Source organism: Rhinolophus hipposideros (genome assembly GCF_964194185.1).
Source record: "Rhinolophus hipposideros genome assembly, chromosome: 19".
Classification (NCBI taxonomy): domain Eukaryota; kingdom Metazoa; phylum Chordata; class Mammalia; order Chiroptera; family Rhinolophidae; genus Rhinolophus; species Rhinolophus hipposideros.
This window is the reverse complement of record NC_138065.1, coordinates 7,747,840-7,765,311: the sequence shown is the minus strand read 5'-3', so window position 1 is coordinate 7,765,311 and position 17,472 is coordinate 7,747,840. Positions and strand designations below refer to the sequence as shown.

At 43.1% G+C, this 17,472-nt stretch overlaps 2 protein-coding genes across 8 annotated transcripts in view; one reads left to right on the top strand and one right to left on the bottom strand.

Annotated features, from left to right (window-relative positions):
- WDR3 (WD repeat domain 3) overlaps positions 1–8,786 on the top strand; it is a 28,074-nt gene extending 19,288 nt beyond the window's left edge. For both annotated transcript variants that reach the window (XM_081026600.1, XM_081026601.1), the window contains exons 16-27: positions 182–238; positions 1,299–1,399; positions 1,601–1,712; positions 1,832–1,966; positions 2,220–2,270; positions 2,826–2,891; positions 3,386–3,478; positions 3,974–4,021; positions 4,701–4,744; positions 6,458–6,586; positions 7,955–8,048; positions 8,336–8,786. In XM_081026600.1, coding sequence (XP_080882726.1) covers positions 182–238; positions 1,299–1,399; positions 1,601–1,712; positions 1,832–1,966; positions 2,220–2,270; positions 2,826–2,891; positions 3,386–3,478; positions 3,974–4,021; positions 4,701–4,744; positions 6,458–6,586; positions 7,955–8,048; positions 8,336–8,491 — 1,086 coding nt within the window. In that variant the 3' untranslated portion in view covers positions 8,492–8,786. The remainder of the gene's footprint in view (positions 1–181; positions 239–1,298; positions 1,400–1,600; positions 1,713–1,831; positions 1,967–2,219; positions 2,271–2,825; positions 2,892–3,385; positions 3,479–3,973; positions 4,022–4,700; positions 4,745–6,457; positions 6,587–7,954; positions 8,049–8,335) is intronic.
- The window catches only part of SPAG17 (sperm associated antigen 17), a 166,552-nt gene continuing 151,662 nt past the window's right edge, over positions 2,583–17,472 (bottom strand). For 2 of the 6 annotated variants that reach the window (XM_081026597.1, XM_081026599.1), the window contains 4 exons: positions 17,065–17,125; positions 14,278–14,422; positions 12,288–12,432; positions 2,583–3,428 (listed from right to left, as the gene is read on the bottom strand). In XM_081026597.1, coding sequence (XP_080882723.1) covers positions 12,293–12,432; positions 14,278–14,422; positions 17,065–17,125 — 346 coding nt within the window. In that variant the 3' untranslated portion in view covers positions 2,583–3,428; positions 12,288–12,292. Of the gene's footprint in view, positions 3,429–7,117; positions 7,196–9,609; positions 9,743–12,287; positions 12,433–14,277; positions 14,423–17,064; positions 17,126–17,472 lie in introns of those variants that run through there. The other 4 variants (XR_013991777.1, XR_013991776.1, XM_081026598.1 and 1 more) reach the window with 4 other exon arrangements.

Genomic DNA, 17,472 nt, shown 5'->3' with positions numbered 1-17,472 from the left:
AGGGTCTGTACGAGCCGCCTCCAGTGGTGTCGTCGTCTTCTTTGAAGATAAAGATAGAGAACAATCCAGAACAGGTTTTAGCCCTGTATTTTAAAGTTGTAGTTTCGATCCACATGTAGTAAGTGATGCCTGTGTTTTATAGACACACACGAATTATTTGTATTCTTTTTTTCACATTTAGTTTTTTCTCTCACTGTATGGACACAAACTGCCTGTTATATGCATGGACATCTCATATGTAAGTAAAGTATAAATAGTGTCTCGGTAACAAGTTGTTGTTTTTTCCTAAAGCGTTTTCTTAGGTCTTGGTTTAATATCTTCATTTTAGAATATTTATCTTTTCTTTCGGTTGTACATGACTTTCTGCCCCCAAAATCATAAACCAATATACATTGTAATCATTCCTCAAATATGCTACTTTAATGCCTTCAGAATATTTTCACAAATACCTGAATTAGTCCTCATAACCAACTCCCTGTTGTGGCATTTCCAAATAGTATTTTGTTGGCTAAAATACTGTAATTGGTAGAGTACCCTACAATATGAAAGACTTTGAAAAAGGCACCCCCCTTTGTTCTGAAAGATGATATTGGTGAGGAAGAAGGAACTTAGCTTTATATTTGGATATTTACAGTATTTTGCATACTGTATACTTTTAGTCTTTTGACCAAAATCATATTTTTGCGCTGTCTAGTTTTGATTAGGGGTGACTATATATATTCAAAAACAATGTCGAGTCTGTGTGACATGGTGACACCAGTGCCCCAGCTATCTGTGATCAGAGCATTAACAGAATAAGTTGGTGTTTAAAATATTTCTTATTTTCCTGTTATGTAGCTAACCATTTGAATTAGCTAACCACTGAAACAGGAAGAATAAGAGAAACAGTGATAGGTAACATGAGATAAAAGGCTCGGACCTAACATTCTAGTCGATTCTTTCCCAGCCTCATTCTTTCCTTCACTTTTCGTCTTGCTCTCTCCTGGGAAACCCTATGACAGATCAGAGATTCTTTTTCCTGTCTGTGTGACTGAGTAAGTAGATCACCTCCGTCAAGGCACAACTTGCCCTGCAGCAGTACGAGAACAGTTAAGCCACAGAGTTCTTGTTTTCCCTTAACAAGCTTTTAAGTCAGTCTGTAGGTAAAAGCAAAGAAGTAGGTGCTCTTGGGAGGAGCTGTTCCTTTGTGGCTTTGACTTTAATGGTTTTGGAAGAAATGGGCGGAATATGCTGGTTAGCTTTTCTTTATCTAATTTACAGAGTTTCAGAAAATCAGTGATTCATTCTCTCCCTCGTAGGACGGAGCCCTGATAGCGACTGGCTCTGCTGACAGGAATGTGAAAATCTGGGGTCTGGACTTTGGGGACTGCCACAAGTCCCTCTTTGCACACGACGACAGGTAGTGCAGTCCGTTCCCTTTGAGTCACCTGTAGGTACCATTTTGCTTGAGAATCTGTCTGTTACGTAGAGTTCTCAGACAGTCATCCATTTAAAAGTGTCAACTATAGAGACACTCTCGAAGTAGCGATGCAAAGCTCTGTGTGAGACTTTTGAATCACGTGGCTCTTGATGACATGTGCATGCTTCTCGCACTTTTCAGTGTGATGTACCTACAGTTTGTACCTAAGTCTCACCTCTTCTTCACTGCTGGGAAAGACCGGAAGATCAAGCAGTGGGATGCGGACCGATTTGAACACATCCAGACTCTGGAGGTAACCCTGTCCTGCTCTGTCTGCTCCGCACCAGGGAGCCACTTTGAACACAGTGTGGGTCTCGCACTAATGTAGCACGCATCAGTCTGGGAACGTTTTGGTTGGTTCTCTCTCTCCAGGGGCATCACCAGGAAATATGGTGCTTGGCTGTCAGCCCCAATGGAGACTACGTGGTGTCCTCATCCCATGACAAATCTCTGAGACTTTGGGAGAGAACAAGGGAGCCTCTTATTCTTGAGGAAGAAAGGGAGATGGTAAGGATTTGAGCCTTGCTTACAAATGCTGGTGGGTATCAGACACGCTGTCCCAGCTGATGTTTCCTTTTTAGTGCAGTTACGCCTCAGTCAGTGCAAGTTCCAGGACCTTCACGAGATGCTGGCGCCATTAGGCAGAGGCAGACGCCATTAGGGGGTTGCATTTGGAAAGAAGCAATTTCTGTCTCATTTCACTGCGCATAGGGGCCATGTTTCTTTCTTTCCAATTAATTTCTATCTTATCTCTTGGCAGCAAAGGGAAGCAGAATATGAGGAGAGTGTGGCCAAAGAAGACCAACCAGCAGTAAGTCAATCTCTCGGGCCCTGAGATTGTGCCCTGTCACAATGTGGCCGGCATTTACTGTAATCTGAAGAATTTCTAATGGAATTTGAGTTGGGGCCAGACGCTGAAGTCATCACCAGCTGAAATGGGAAAGAAGCTGTGTGGTCCCTTTTTATTCCGCTATATATATCCTGATTTTGTGGGACAAACAATTGACCAGATTTGGTATTGAATGACTGTCATTCTGGCCGTTTTTTGTTGTTTGTTTTTTATAAGGAGGCTTCAGGGAATTATTTCACTGTAGAACAAAAATAAAAATTAGGAAAAAAAATTGAGAAATTGGGCATTATCTTTAAACATTTGTAGAGCAGGACATTCTTACAACACATACAAAATACTTATAACACAAGGGTGTCTGGCATTTACTAAGTACACTCAGTTAATGGTAGCTGGTAACAGTGCTACTGTCATGATCCTAAAATAATAATGCCTGTTCTTTTATGAATATACAGTTAATGCAGCGGCTCTTTAATGCTTGTCACCGATATTGTTCAAGGATCTCTCTGTTTCTGGCAGGTTCCGGGAGAGACTCAAGGTGAAAATTACTTTACTGGCAAGAAAACGATTGAAACAGTCAAAGCAGTAAGTTGATACAGAATGCAGTTTCTCATTTTTCTTTTTTTAAATTGGATCTGAACTTTTCAGTAAAAGTCTTATCAACCCAACAGTCCTTTTGTGGCACAGTTGATTAAATTGATAGATGGAGATCAAAACCTGATTTCCTTCCTTGAAACCAAGGACAGAGTGTTGCTGACCTGTTTGATCAGCGCGTGGTTTGTAGAAAGGAAAGCTTGATCTCCGGAAAGCAGTTTCCAGATGTTCTGGAAGCTGCCCTACTCAGGTGTCCATAGACGTTTTTACCTGAATCCACAACACTTCGTCTCCTCCCTGTAAATTAGAAAGAAGAGAAAAAAGAAAAACCAAAGATGTCTCAGTGCTGTTTGGCACTCTGTCAGCCATCTTTATTAAAATGAGTCAAGCGATTCGGTAATTTTCTAATCAGGCCTTCAGTTGCAGTGTCCTGGGATGATGGAATGTGTTGTGGTGATTTCTGTCCTTTGTCGTCATCTGTGTAGGCTGAGAGGATCATGGAGGCTATTGAGCTATACCGAGAGGAAACTGCAAAAATGAAAGAACACAGAGCCATTTGTAAAGCAGCAGGGAAAGAGGTAAGATAGCACGTTAAGCTATACTCTGGGAGACCCTTTAAACAGAGACAGTTCCTGAGAAGAAAACCACCATTTTGGAATTTATTATTAACTCAGATCAGGAAACGAGATAAATGTCAGAGTTTTTTTCTGATTCAAACATTAGAAGGAATTGAGGAACTGGAGAGAGGAAGCTGGGTCTTAATAAAAAGGGGCGGGCAGGAAACTGTGGACCGAGATGATGGTTGCAATAAGTAGAAACTCAGGCTCCTAGTTTGATTTGGGAGGCTGGGTAACCATCTCAGATTTCTAGATGAGATGTTTTGCCCAAACGGATTCATATAAAAAAAAAAGCGCTATGGAAACCAAAAGGCCTGATAATTCTTTTATACTTTTACAGTTTTTAGGGTCCCTCGTTTCCCTTTCGAAATGTAAAATATTATTATCACCCTGCCTGTGAAAAGGCACTATCTGAGTCTCGTTTTTTTAACGATTTGATTCAATCATTTTTCGTAGGTTCCACTTCCCACCAACCCCATCCTGATGGCTTACGGCAATATCTCCGTGAGTAGAATGTCTACCAGACTTCCCTTCTTTATTCACAAGTTATTCTCAGGGGTAAGAGGAGGTGAAGAGACTTTCTGCTTTGAGATAGATGTACTGGGGATTACTTTGTCGTTACAAACCTCTCTTGGATACTGGAATCCTCTGGGGTATTTTGTATTAATATTTCAAATGACTATTTCAGTGTAATGCCCAAGTCATCCTTTTTGGTTGGGCTGGCCTGGCTGTCTTGTATTCCCTAGTGTGCATTTGCGGTCAGTCTGCAAGGCCCTCTGAAGAGTCTGTTCATCTCAGGGAACACTGAAATTGAAGGTTTGGGAAGAAAAGTTGGCATAGTCAGATAAAGAAGGAGAGAGAGGGAGTGACGGGGGAATGTGTGCTTGTCTAGCAATCCCTAATGACTTCACCGTACTTGGATGTCTTACTGATCACAGTAATGGTGTGAATCGGGGTGTCTTCCTTTTATAGATACGGCAGGACTTGTAGATAGAAGGTAACAGCTGCTAAGTGGCAAAGCTGGGTTGTGGACCCAGATCTGACGACTGAAATTCCATGTGTGTTGCACCATTTTAGGACACCGTGTCTCGTATGAGAGGCATCGTGGATTTTAGGAGATGGAAATTAGCTTCAGTAGAAACCAGTCAAGGGGCTCACTAATGCTGTTATCCTTCCTTTGTAGCCTTCAGCTTATGTGTTGGAGATTTTTAAAGGAATCAGGTCAAGGTGAGTGCCAGGGCACAATTATTACAATTTGTCAGCTAACAAAATCTATCAAATTACCTATCTAAACATGAGATAAATAGAAATTATAACTGATGGTTATCATCCCTCTAGGTTTAACTATGTCAAAATTTTTCTGGAAAGTAATTCATTATAATGTTCTATTTGAAGTAGAACTAGGAGGCTCCTCCCGAAATATGAAGGGAGATACTTTCAAGCACAAAGGAAGGGAAATGCTACTTTGCATTGTAGGCAATGAAATACTCTATAATTTAGTTGGAGGTACCAACTGTTGACATTTTTGTAGTTTTATTTCCTCTGGCTTATTTTCTGTGTACATACACAATTGGAATCATACTGTATACGATTTTGTATCCTGTCCTTTTTCACAGAATATTTCCTGAGAATTTGCTTATGTTATTAATAGTCTTCAAAAACACGTCATTGAATTGATTCAAAATACTCCATTGAACAAATGACTATTGGATGTTGCATTTGTTTTGGCTATTGTCAATACAACTGCAGTGAATACCTTTACATGAAATCTTTGTCATCGTTAATTATTTTTCTTAAGATCTAGCAGTCTAATAACAGATCAATGGGCACAAACTTTTTAAAGGTTATAGTGCTGAATTACTTTCCAGAGTGCTTGTCGTACTGGATTTTACCAGGCTTTAAAAAATTCTTGCCAGTTTGAGAGGCAAAAAATTGCACTGTATTCTTTTTAGTTCTTTTCATTATTAAGAGAGTTAAAATTTTATCATAGTTGTTAGCCATTTTAATTTTTTCCTGTGAACGTTTCGTTACTTTCCCTTTCTTGTGCTTTTTAGTAGTTTCTCTTACTGATTTTTAATTATCTTGTCATCTACTTTTGAAATAATGTTTCTTGTTTGTGATTTTCCCTTTGATTTTATTTGTGAGTTTGACCTACTGAAAGTTATCACTTTTCATAACAAATCACAATATGTAAGTATGTGTCCCACACAAGAAATGAACAGGACTTGTCTGAGGACAATGGTGGAACACCTCACTAGAGAAATGGGAAAGAAAATTTAGATTCATGGAGGTACAGTGCATTCCCAAGTGGGAAGATTCTGTGTTTTAAAGATTCAGTTTTTCTTAAATGAATTTATAGGTTTTGATTCCAATTGAAATCCTCTTGAGATTTCTAATTGGGGTTGATGCAATGAGACTAGAGCTAGTTCCAAAAAAGTAAAACAAACCAAAACCAGAATCTATTCTAGATTTAAAAACTGTAAAATTAGCAAAAGTAAAACAAACCAAAACCAGAATCTATTCTAGATTTAAAAACTGTAAAATTAGCAAAAATAAAATAGTACAGGATTGTTGTCACAATCAATTGATCATTCTAAACCGTCTCAGAAGCCCTGGAACAGACTCGACGAAATGTAAGGACTCCATAAATGATCAAAGAAGCATCACATAAAGATGGAATAGTCAACAAAAGGCTTTGGAGAAATTGGGCATCTGAAAGAACACAATGCCATGGACCAAAATGCATGCACTAGATTAAAATACAAAAACCAAAACACTGAAAAGAGAGAACCATCTAGAATATAGGTGAATATTTAATTTAATTCTGAATAGGTAAGAGCCATTGAAGAAACGAAGCAGGAAAAATAGTAGGGAAAAAGACTGAAAAATTGACCATGTTAAGAAATGTGGCATTTTTAATGTGTGTGTTTTCTTCTTCAGTGAGCTGGAGGAATCCCTGCTTGTGTTACCTTTCTCTTACGTCCCAGACGTTCTTAAACTCTTCAATGAATTCATCCAGCTGGGCTCTGATATTGAACTTCTGTGTAGGTGCCTCTTTTTCCTCCTCAGGTAACACCCTTTTCCAAAAATACTGTGTCTACTGGGCATTACCCTTACCTGAAGCTGCCAACGCTTTGGAATTAAAAACTCTGAGGCTGCAGTGTCACCGAGTGTGACAGAATTTCGGCGCTGCTTGACACAATTATTTCTCATCCTTTGGAATCAGTCTTATCCTTAAAACACGGCTCGCGAAGCCTCTTGAAGTAACATGAGATGCTGTGAGGCAGGATAATAGATCGCTCAGGGGTGCCGAACCCGTGGAGGCCTCCAGGCTGCGTGGGACACAGACGCTCTGGGTCTAGTCAGTCTGCTGGCAGCCCATGACTGAACGCCAGTGTGCCTCATCTGGTGTTGCATTTTAACTGTTTAGTTTAAGCTAATGGTTTTGTTTTGTTCTCATAACGGCATATTAAGGAATCGGCAGTTTATCGTCCAGGTCTCTACAGGTACAAATGGAAAAGTAGGGGCATACATAGAGGGAACTAAGAAACATAAAGAAGATATCAGATTATATTCCTAAGAAGCAAGAAATCTCCTTACTCTGTAATTGCGGAGAATATGTGTCCAAAGGGTCAAGAGTAGATTCTTCTTGTCTCCCGCTCTGCCCTTCAGCCTGAGCTGTTACAGTGGAGAACAGCAATAGAGACAAACTGAGTATTCGTTACAAGGCTGTTATGAGTACAAAACAAAAACTGGTCAGCCAATGCCAAATGGTTTAAAAAAAAAAAAAAAAACACAAGAAAAATCATTTAGTGAATTGTTTTCATGATCTTAACTCGCCATTCCTTGTGTTCTGTCAAGATAGTAGCAAAAGAGGAACAACTGATATGTTCATATTTTATATCATCGGAAATGATGTTTGTATTATTCTGTTGCCATATTCAGAACTGGGGGCAAGTTGTGAAGACATAAACTCATATTCAGCAGTATTCCTAATAATCCTGTTGCTACGGCATATGTGCTGTTGAATCCGGGTTACTGATTCTAAGAGAAGCACCACGAGTACTTGTAGCGTATCACGGGGAGAGATGGGTACTACCTCGCAGGTAGATACGGCAGATCACAACTGAGAGTGAAGGTGAATGAAAGTTAAAGGCGCATGGATTCATCAATGGCGTCCTGGTACTTTAGGGCAGAGTTTGAGCAAGTGATAAGGTTTAGGACAGTATTTTTTAAATTGTCATCAGCTGGAACTGAATAGGAGGGAAGAAACTAGGTTTTTTTTTTGCTAGAAGCATTTCTAGACTCCAATGATACAGTAAAATCTTTCTACTATTATTATTTTTTGCTTTGATGGGTCTATTTGCTATTTCTAGAAGGGTAAGAGGAGCCAGACCACTACGCCTTTGTAACACGACTCTGTTTTGTTTTTCTGAGGATTCACTTCGGGCAAATCACTAGCAACCAGATGCTCGTGCCAGTGATTGAGAAATTGAAGGAGACGACGCTTTCGAAAGTCGGCCAAGTCCGGGTAAGTGTGCTGGTGGACATAACAACAGCGGGGAGAATCCCACGTGAACGAGACTTGGGCGCAGCCGAGGGTGCCGGGCCTTATCCCGGGCGGGTTGACCAGACCGACGTCCGTATGTTAGGGAAGGTTTCACTGGAACTGAGAGGAACAGGAAGACAAGGGAAGGCCGTAGACGGGGAGGAAGGAGGACTAACACGGGAAGCGTTGCTTCTCCTGACTCACACATGCCGCGACATTGAGCTCAAGTGAGGGAAGGTTTGTTGAATCTTTCTCGTATTCCTCCCCAGGATGTCATCGGCTTCAACATGGCGGGTCTCGATTATCTCAAGAGGGAATGTGAGGCAAGAAGCGAAGTTATGTTTTTTGCTGATGCTACCAGCCAGTTGGAAGAGAAGAAGAGGAAGAGGAAAAAGAGGGAGAAGCTAATTTTAACATTGACTTAGAACTGAAATGTAGTGCCTTTGTCTACATTTTCCTTAAAAGGACTTCTGACTCAGTAGTGGTAGGGTTGGTGTCAACTTCAAAGTAACTCAGGAACCGCTTATTATGTAATACCATGGAGGAAAGCTTCGTGAGTGGTTTATTACAAGGATGACGTCTAAGCTTATTTAAAAGAGAGTGTGAGTGTGTGTGTGTGTGTGTGTGTCCAGGTAAAGAAGATATGCTTAACAATTTTGAGATTCATTGGCTGGAAATTAAATGCTTCGTGTATTTGATATTAAATTCTTTCTCAGTAGCAAGTGTCGTAAGTCATATCTCGTCCCAAAGAAATCCAGTGAATCAGAGGGTGTAGGACAGTGACCAAGGAGGCAGTGGTGTCTGTCCCTGGGTACAGGACTGTAACTAGCGTATCCCTCACCTATCAGCTATAACCCGTGAGCCTGCTCAGAGCTGCCTTCCCGGGCCACACCAGCGGGAGCCGAGGCAGAAGCCAGCTGGCCTACACACTGTCCACAATCCGTCCCCTTCCCTCATAATGGAAGATCCTAAGTTTTGAGATGAGACCCAGGTTCCCAAGGGCAGCATCCCCTTTTGTCCTAAGCCCTGTCACATTATTTCTGGGGTGTTGTGGGGTCCCAGCAGCTCTCGTGTTTTAGGACAGAGCACGCCTGGCCCAATAGGCCCTGGCCCAAGCCTCGGCGGAGCCCAGCTCTGGCTGCCCCTGAAGTGTGGGCTGGACCCGGCGACTGGCTTCTGAAGAACAGAATACAGCAAATGTACGTGTCTCCCCAAGGTAAGGATGAAACACCATGAATGTTGCCACGCTCACACCCCCTGGCTCTCCTGGCTTGCGCTCATGGATCAAGTCACCATGTTGAGAGATTCCCTAAGGAGAGGCCCAGGTGGCAAGGAACTGAGGGCTGTCTCCAGAAAACAGACAAGGTGGGGCCACACTGAACTAGGGTGGACCCTAAATCCAATGCCTGTTGCCCTTAGAACAATGCCATGTGAGGACACGAGGCTGGGATTAGAGCGATGCAACTATTAGGTTGGTGCAAAAGGAATTGCGGTTTAAAAGGTTAAAACTAACTGCAAAAACTGCAATGACTTTTGTACCCACCAAATATGAGCCAAGGAGCACCAGGGATTCCTGCTGCCAACGGAAGCCACGGAGAGACCTGAACAAATTCTCCTTGGCCTCCAGAAGGAACCAGCCCTCTAATGCCGTGGTTTCAGACCTCTGGCTTCCTGAACTGCAAAAGAATAACTATCTTTAGTTTTAAGCCACCCATTTTGTGGTCATTTGTTACGGTAGTCCCAGAAACTAACATTTTGAAGTAGGGTGCTGCTGTAAGAAATACCTGAAAATGTGGAAGTGGCTCTGGAATTTGGTGATGGGTAAAAGCTAGAATTTTGGGCCGCGTGATAGAGTAATTCTAGAGTATCTTGAAGAGACTATTGGTAGACATATGGACATCGAAAGCAATTTTGGTGAAGGCTCAGAAGGAAGCAATGGGTACGGTGAGAAGGGTTCTATCGTCTTAAAAGAATTTCTATATCGTGAACAGAGTGTTGATAGAAACATGAATATTAAAGGTGCTTCTGGTGAGACCTCAGACAGAAATGAAGAACATGGGATTGATTCTGGAGGAAAATCGATCCTGTTATAAAGTGGCCGAAAACTTGGCTGAATGGTGTTCTCCTTTTGGGTGAAACTTATAAACCGTGCTGAGGTTTCCAAGCAAAATATGGAAGATGTGGTCTGGTTTCTTGCTGCTTATAGTAAAATACAAGAGGAAATGGAGAAATTGAGGAAGGAACTGGTTAGCAAAAAGGAACCAGCACATAATTTGGAAAATTCACAGCCTGTCCTTGTTGCAAAAGATGATAAGGCATCTTTGGGTCTGTGGAGAGATCACCATGGGGCGGAAAAACCTGCCGGAGAGATTAGGTTTGTGACCGTGGATACAATCAACCATTTCAGCAGAAGCCAGGAACACAGATGCGCTTAGCCAGTAAGGAACTGTGAAGAACCCTCTCTTGGACGTCCACGGAAGGCCTGACAGTTTTGGGGGAATGTTGTATCAGCAGAAACACTGCCAGCCTGGCCTGATGGGGACAGAGACAGGACAAAAGGAAGGATGGCTGCCATAGATTCTGGATGTGGGATACGGGCTGCCCAGAGGGTAAGACTGTCTCTGAGGTTGAGGATGGGGAGGTGGGGACCGACATGGCCTCTAGAGGCTGGGGCCGGTGAAGCCTCTGGACCCAGGCAGATAGATCAAGCACAGGGTTGTTCTCAGGCCTTGAAACCTCAGGAAATCGCCCTGCTGGGTTGCAGACTTGCTCTACACCAGGGAATGGGGCTGTCTTTTCTGTGCTTGTATTTTACAAGCTGAACACTTGTTTTCTAGTATCACAGGCCCCAGGTGGAGAGGGAACCTGGATGGGTCATACCTGCACCTCCCGTGTCTCACTGAGATGATATGTGGGAGGTTTGAGTCGATGCTACTTAGATGAGATTTGGGATGTGGAGTTCATGCTGGGATGTGTGAAGACGGGAATGCTGGGATGGGGTAAATGTGTTTTGCACTTGGGATGGGTGTGCGTTTGGGGGAACTAGTGGATACATTGTACTGGGTTTATCCCCATACAAGTCACGTCTGCCAGAACCTGTAGATGTGACCGAATTAGAGTCTTTATAGATGTAATCCAGTTAAGATGAAGTCACTCAGGACTAGGGTGGGCCCTGCATCCAATGGGTAGTGTTCTTACAAGGACAGTCACAGAGAAACACACAAAGAGAAGAGAAGGCCCCGAGACAGTGGCAGAGCCTGGAGGACACGGCTGTCAGCCATGGAGCCCGAGGATTGCTGGCAACCTCGGACATCGGGAGAGATGTGCAGAACCAATTCTCACTCGGTCCTCAGAAGGAACCTGCCCTACAGACACCTTGATTTCAGACCTCTGGTTCTGAACTGTGAGAGAATAATTATCTGTTCTCTTAAGCCACCTGGTTTGTGGTATAGTTTGTTGTGACAGCCCCAAGAAACTAACACAGGTTTCTTATAGCAGCCCGACCTAGGGAACAATAGAAGATGCTGTTTACCTTTTGCTCTCATAAGCATACGGTGGAATTTTCTAGAGGCTGCCTGCTGTGTGATACAGTGACACTGAATATAGAGCAGATGTGAAATTCCAGCTAGGTTCTATCAAGGCAGACATGAAAGAGATGTGCAAAGAAAAAGAGATCTTGCTTTTCATTAAAAATCTATATATGTTAATATACTGGGTTTACTATTTTTACATAAACTTAAAAAATGTCCCTGTTTTAATTCTAACTTGGTAAATGTGCTAGATATGACCCACGTAACAAAAAGCTCTTTGGGATCCTCAGTGACTTAAGAATATATAAGGTGTCACGTGTCCAGAACAGTGGCGAATCCTGGCTTACCTGTGAATTTTCAAGTCAAAGGGCGCCCTGGTGTTTGTGTTCAGGCTCCTGCTCTTAGGGAAGTCGGCTCAACACGGAAAGCAATAGGTCCAATTTTTACACCTGCTTAATATTCCCTGAGCCTCACTTCCTGATTTAGAAAGTGGGGGAAATAATACCTCGTAGGTAGTATGAGCGTTAGATGTGATAATGTTTAAAGGAGTAGCTAATGTAGTTACTAAAAACCAGTGTTTTCATTCCACCCTAAGTGGCTCCTTGGTTTCTGGCTGTAAGAAGAGAACAGCCATGAGGTCGAAGGCCTCCAATGTGAATGGCTGACAATCCGATTCCCATTTAGTACTTACTGGGCCTAATGTGGAGAGACTTCCTGGGACACGAAGAATCCGAGAGCAGAGGAAGGCACTGCAGACGTCCTGTGGACCATGGGGTTTTCTCCTTCCTGGGGAAAACCTTTTGGTCTCTTAGCATAACTGCTGCTTGTTAAAACTGGTAAAAGACTCGTTAAGGACTGGTGTTCATGACCAAATGACTTGTATACACACACTCAGACAACATTTCAGAATTTGCATCATGAGCTCAATTTTAGATTCTTTTCTGTCTAATGCAAATTTTGAGTCCTCAGGCTGAGGGGGATGAGAGATGGACACTGATCTCTGGAATTCTGCTCCACCTGGCATACGTTTCCCTGCCTTTCTATAGGAGCCATCGGTCACCAGAACCAGGCCCCAAACCATACCAACATCCAGATTTTACAGCTTCTTGATGTGCAGAGCTGTAGGTCTTATGAAATGGACTATGAACCATCATTATCGACATTGGAAGTAGATAAAAAAAAAAAGTAATAATACTGTCCCTCATCTATTTACCTAACTGACAGGCGGTCTTTACAGAAACGGAAATTTGATGAGCATAAATGCAAACTAATTCAGGGGCTGATCAGCATCCAATAATAACCTGTGTGAAGAGGATGTAAGAGGACCTGATTTAATTTCCAGAGGGAAAAGGCTGGTTCTTTGGTTAGTTTCCTTCTGTCACTAGAGAAGAACCCTGTCATCAATACACACACACACACACACACACACACACACACACACACACACAACCCAGTGAAGTCTTTCCCAACGATTCCACTTTAAATTACAATCCTTCTTAACATTCCCTACACTCCCCTTTCCGACTTTGTATTTTTCTACACTTAATCACCATTAAAGTCCATATTTTGTTCATTTGTGTACTGTTTGTCTTTCCACTGGAATGTAAGCCACATAAGGGCAGGGATTTTTGTGTCCTGTTCGTTGTATCCCTGGGCCTAGAACAGTGCCTGACATCAGAGACACCTTATAATCTGTGAAAGAATGAATGAACAAAGGAGTTCGACTCCATTTCTATTGCAGTCAAGGTCATCTGACACAAGTTCCCCTTCATGTTTCCTTCACCTTAGAATGAATGGCTGGATCCTTGGCCATCTTCACCCTGCCCCTTGCTAAGACCAACCCTTCAGCTCTGTTCTTGATTATTCTCTTGCTGTCACTTGGATACTGGTGCTTACATGTTAATGCTTCTCTGACCCATTCTCCTCAGCCTACAAACGGAAGTCTACACTGAACTGAAAACATCTCCTGTGCTCTATTGCCTTCCTGAGGTACTGTGTTTCCCCGAAAATCAGACCTCGCTGGACCATCAGCTCTAATGCGTCTTTTGGAGCAAAAATTAATATAAGACCCGGTCTTATTTTACTATAAGACCAGATCTTTATAATATAATGTAATGTAATGTAATGTAATGTAACATAATATAATATAATACCGGGTCTTATGTAATATAATGTAACCTTATATTAATTTTTGCTCCAAAAGATGCATTAGAGCTGACTGTCCGGCTAGGTCTTCTTTTCGTGGAAACATGGTATATGCAAGAGACACCAATAAGAAGGTATGTATGCATAATTCAGTGAATATCCATCCAGCCTTTATAATAAGAAAGTATCACATATCCCCCAATAAGATTACAAAGGCTTGCTTTAAAAAAAAAAAAATCCTGATTGTCTGACAGGCCCCAGAGAGCCCATAACACGGCCATCAATTCAACGTGCTGTTATGGCACAGGTTCTGGGCGTCAGGTACTTGGTTAGATGCTTACAAAGATGGATGAAGGCACAGTCTTTGTCCCAAGAAATGTAACTCTATGCTTTTAGAAACAGAACTCCCGAAGCAGGTGGATGGAGTGCAGGTGTGAGGGGCTACGACGCTCACATTTTGACGTCCAGGCTCTCCTTGCTCAGAGGTAATTTGTGTGCCACACACGACTATATTCAAATTGAACTCGAAAGGATATTCGCTTCCACAGGTAAGAACAGGACATCGTGCTCAGTCAGGATCTCAATCTGGTGAGAGACGTGCACCGACGCCTCGGCGCTGTCCTCTCCAGGCGCCATGGCAAAGAACTCCACCCTCAGGTCTGTCTGCAAACCAGCGGCCACCTGGAAGACACAATGCAGCTTTCCACCCACACAGAGCTGAGTTCAAACCCTGCTTTTAACACGAGTCTGGATCAGTTATTAAGCTCTCTAATCGGTCAGAGATTAAACAGATTGGGCACGGATGAATGAGTGTTCTTACAACATTTAGAAGAATTACCTTGTAAATTAGTCAGATAGCATTCCATTGAGTAAGTGGGACCCAAGTAAAATACTGAAGGAGAAGACCTGGTGCTATGTAGGAAAAAGCAAAAGGAAATGAAGTGCCAGGGCATGGAGGTGGCACTGAAGGTAAGCTTTTACAGTGCCCATAATTGTGCTAGGGGTGAGTTTCTATCAGTTGGCATCCTTGTAGATAAAGATAAATTTAATCTAAGCGAGTGTGCGGCTCCTACAACCGCCCTGCCCCCAATTTCTACTATTCCTAATGTCAGACCTGTGCTGTGACAAAGCCAGCAGAGGGAGACAGAATTGGTTTGAAGGCCAAGCGGCCATGGTCTGAAAGCTACAGGGAAGAAGTTTGTACCAACAAAGAAGAAACCCGATATAGGATGAAGAAGAAACGCAGCAAGGAGTGGGCTTCTCTCCTCGTTCCCCTCTTGAGGGGAACACTCGCCAGGAAAGAAAGAGCTGTTTATGGGTCTGAGCTGCCTCTCCAGGAGGTGGGTTAAAAAGCAGGCTTGAGAACAGTTATCTGGAAAAAATAAATCAGAAACTACCACATGGAAAGCAATTAGAGAGAAAGAACTGTTTTCTTCAATACAGTTGTATAAATGATACAATGTTTCAAGTTTTTCAACAGTGTGTTTATGGACGTGTGCACCCTGGAGGGTAGCCAGCAGCTGTTTCTGAGAATCGGACCCTGCGCCCTCCAAGCCCAACAATCAGAGCAGGGCTGGGGGGTGACGACATCCTGCGGGAGGGGACCTGGAGTGCTGCCACCACACAGGTTTACCCAGGCTTGGAGCATATTCATTTAGTGCTGGCAATCAACCAAGCTGAATAGTGGTTAGATTTACATATGGAGAAGTCTGGAGATTCTATTTTTTGCCAGAGCCAAACCCTAACGTCAGACAACAAAAACAAAAACAAACCAAAACAAAAACCAACCCCTTCCCCCCCCAAAAAAATACCCCTAATAGTATAGCCTAAGCTTCAAAGAATACACACTGGGTTTTTAGCACCTATAAAAGGCTGATCCAACAGTCACTTTGGCTTCTGGCATAATCCCTAGTTTAAATGGAAAAGATGTGCTAACTCCTCAGAACAGGGGAAGAAGAGCTCGTTTTGATTTTTTGGTTCTGCTTTACATTGTGAAGATCCGAAAATCTTGACACAGTACAATGATGAATTGTTTCAGAGAGGGACTCATGAATCAGTGGACCTAATCCCTAGACCTATTTCTGTTGGGAATTGCGTTCTGCGTACTCCTGTTTATAGATGCTAAGATACTAGATTTGGAAGAGGGCTAAGAAATGATCTGGCCCAAGCTCCTTTTACAGATGAGGAAACAAGGGGCAGATGACTAAGGAAGCTCCATCACTGGGCTGCTTGGTGGCACCGCCGTGACGAGAAGCCCACTGAAGTAGTGCGCCGAGCCACCCCTCCGGTGTCAACGTGTAACAACCACGGCTGCTTTCAGACCCAGGGAGTCAGGGAGCACGTGTGCTGGTGATGGGACTGGGACGTCTGACTTCCTCACTTCGTTCTGCCCTCTCACACATCTCTCGAGCGCCCACCCCGTGCTCCGCTCCGGAAGCTCCTAGGTGTCTTACTCATTTTTAAGTCCCCTGCACCGTGGCACTCTCAGTGGCGTGTGGGAAGAGCTCCAAGTTTGCTGAGTGAAATGAAAGGAGTATTGAAGCAGCAGATCATGCACTGACTGAGAAATCAATGCTGAGATTTACACACGTGTTTTTACGAGAGCTTGAGGCAAATTTTTGTTTACATCGCACTATGTTTCTGAAATTATCACTTAAAGGAAGTGGCAATATACAGATTTTATGCTAAACACCCCATTTTGGGGAATGTATCAAATAAAGTCAGAACAGGTTCACGTTTTAAAATGTGTATTGTCAGAGATCTTGGGAGAAAAGAGGCAGCTGGTGAATGTAATATACTACCCACTCTTTCTTAGAATGCCATTAAATGGTATTCTCTGGCAAGAGCCAAGAGAACAATCCAGATTTACATAAACATATAAAGAATGGGGTATTTAGTTTTCCAAAGGATGTTTCGCTTTGCAGAAGGATTTGTTACAGGATATCTTTAGGGAATCAGCTTTGCAAGTGCATGTTAAATCATGTTTAATTTTCACAAAGGTAGTTTTCATACAACGTATACATAACTGTAATGGGGACAAGTGAGGTGAGCGTCAGAAGTGTTTCCATAGCCGGATGTTTCACTCTGTTGACACACATGCCTGGTCTCATGGTTGTTACATGAAGTAAGTGACATCAAACTACGTACTGTACCAATGCCAGGAATTTTTTGCTCACGATACCAGAAAAATTAGACTTGTGCCTGGTGTAAACGGAATGGGCAGAATGACTGAAAAGCCCGCTTTCCTGGAGACGTACACGTGCGCACAGGGGCACCCACAGACACACACACACAACACACAACACACAACATGAAGGACTCACGGGCCCAGGTGTGTAGATCACTTTCAGGCCTGTGCTGGGCGGGGGCTGCTTCACTCGAAACCTACCAGGCAAAACGGTGGGAATAAAGTTATGCCGTAAGGAGCACCACAGGCAGGGAACGAACTGGGATAGCATCAAAACCAGGAAGGTGTTAATATTCCATCCACAAGAACAGGGGGTCCGTACCATTGGAAAAACAACCTCCTATTCAATCGGGAGAAGACTCTGGGCCCATGTTACAACCGCCTTTCCAACAGTTTTCATCACCGTCACACAGACTCCAACGCGAGTGTCAGCCCTTTGTTACTGGACGCTGACGCGCATTTGGGCCCCGGGCGGCGTTGGGAATGTTTGGCTGGTGTGTGCATCGCAGCGTGGCCGCCAGCGTGGACGCAAATGCTGACTGCC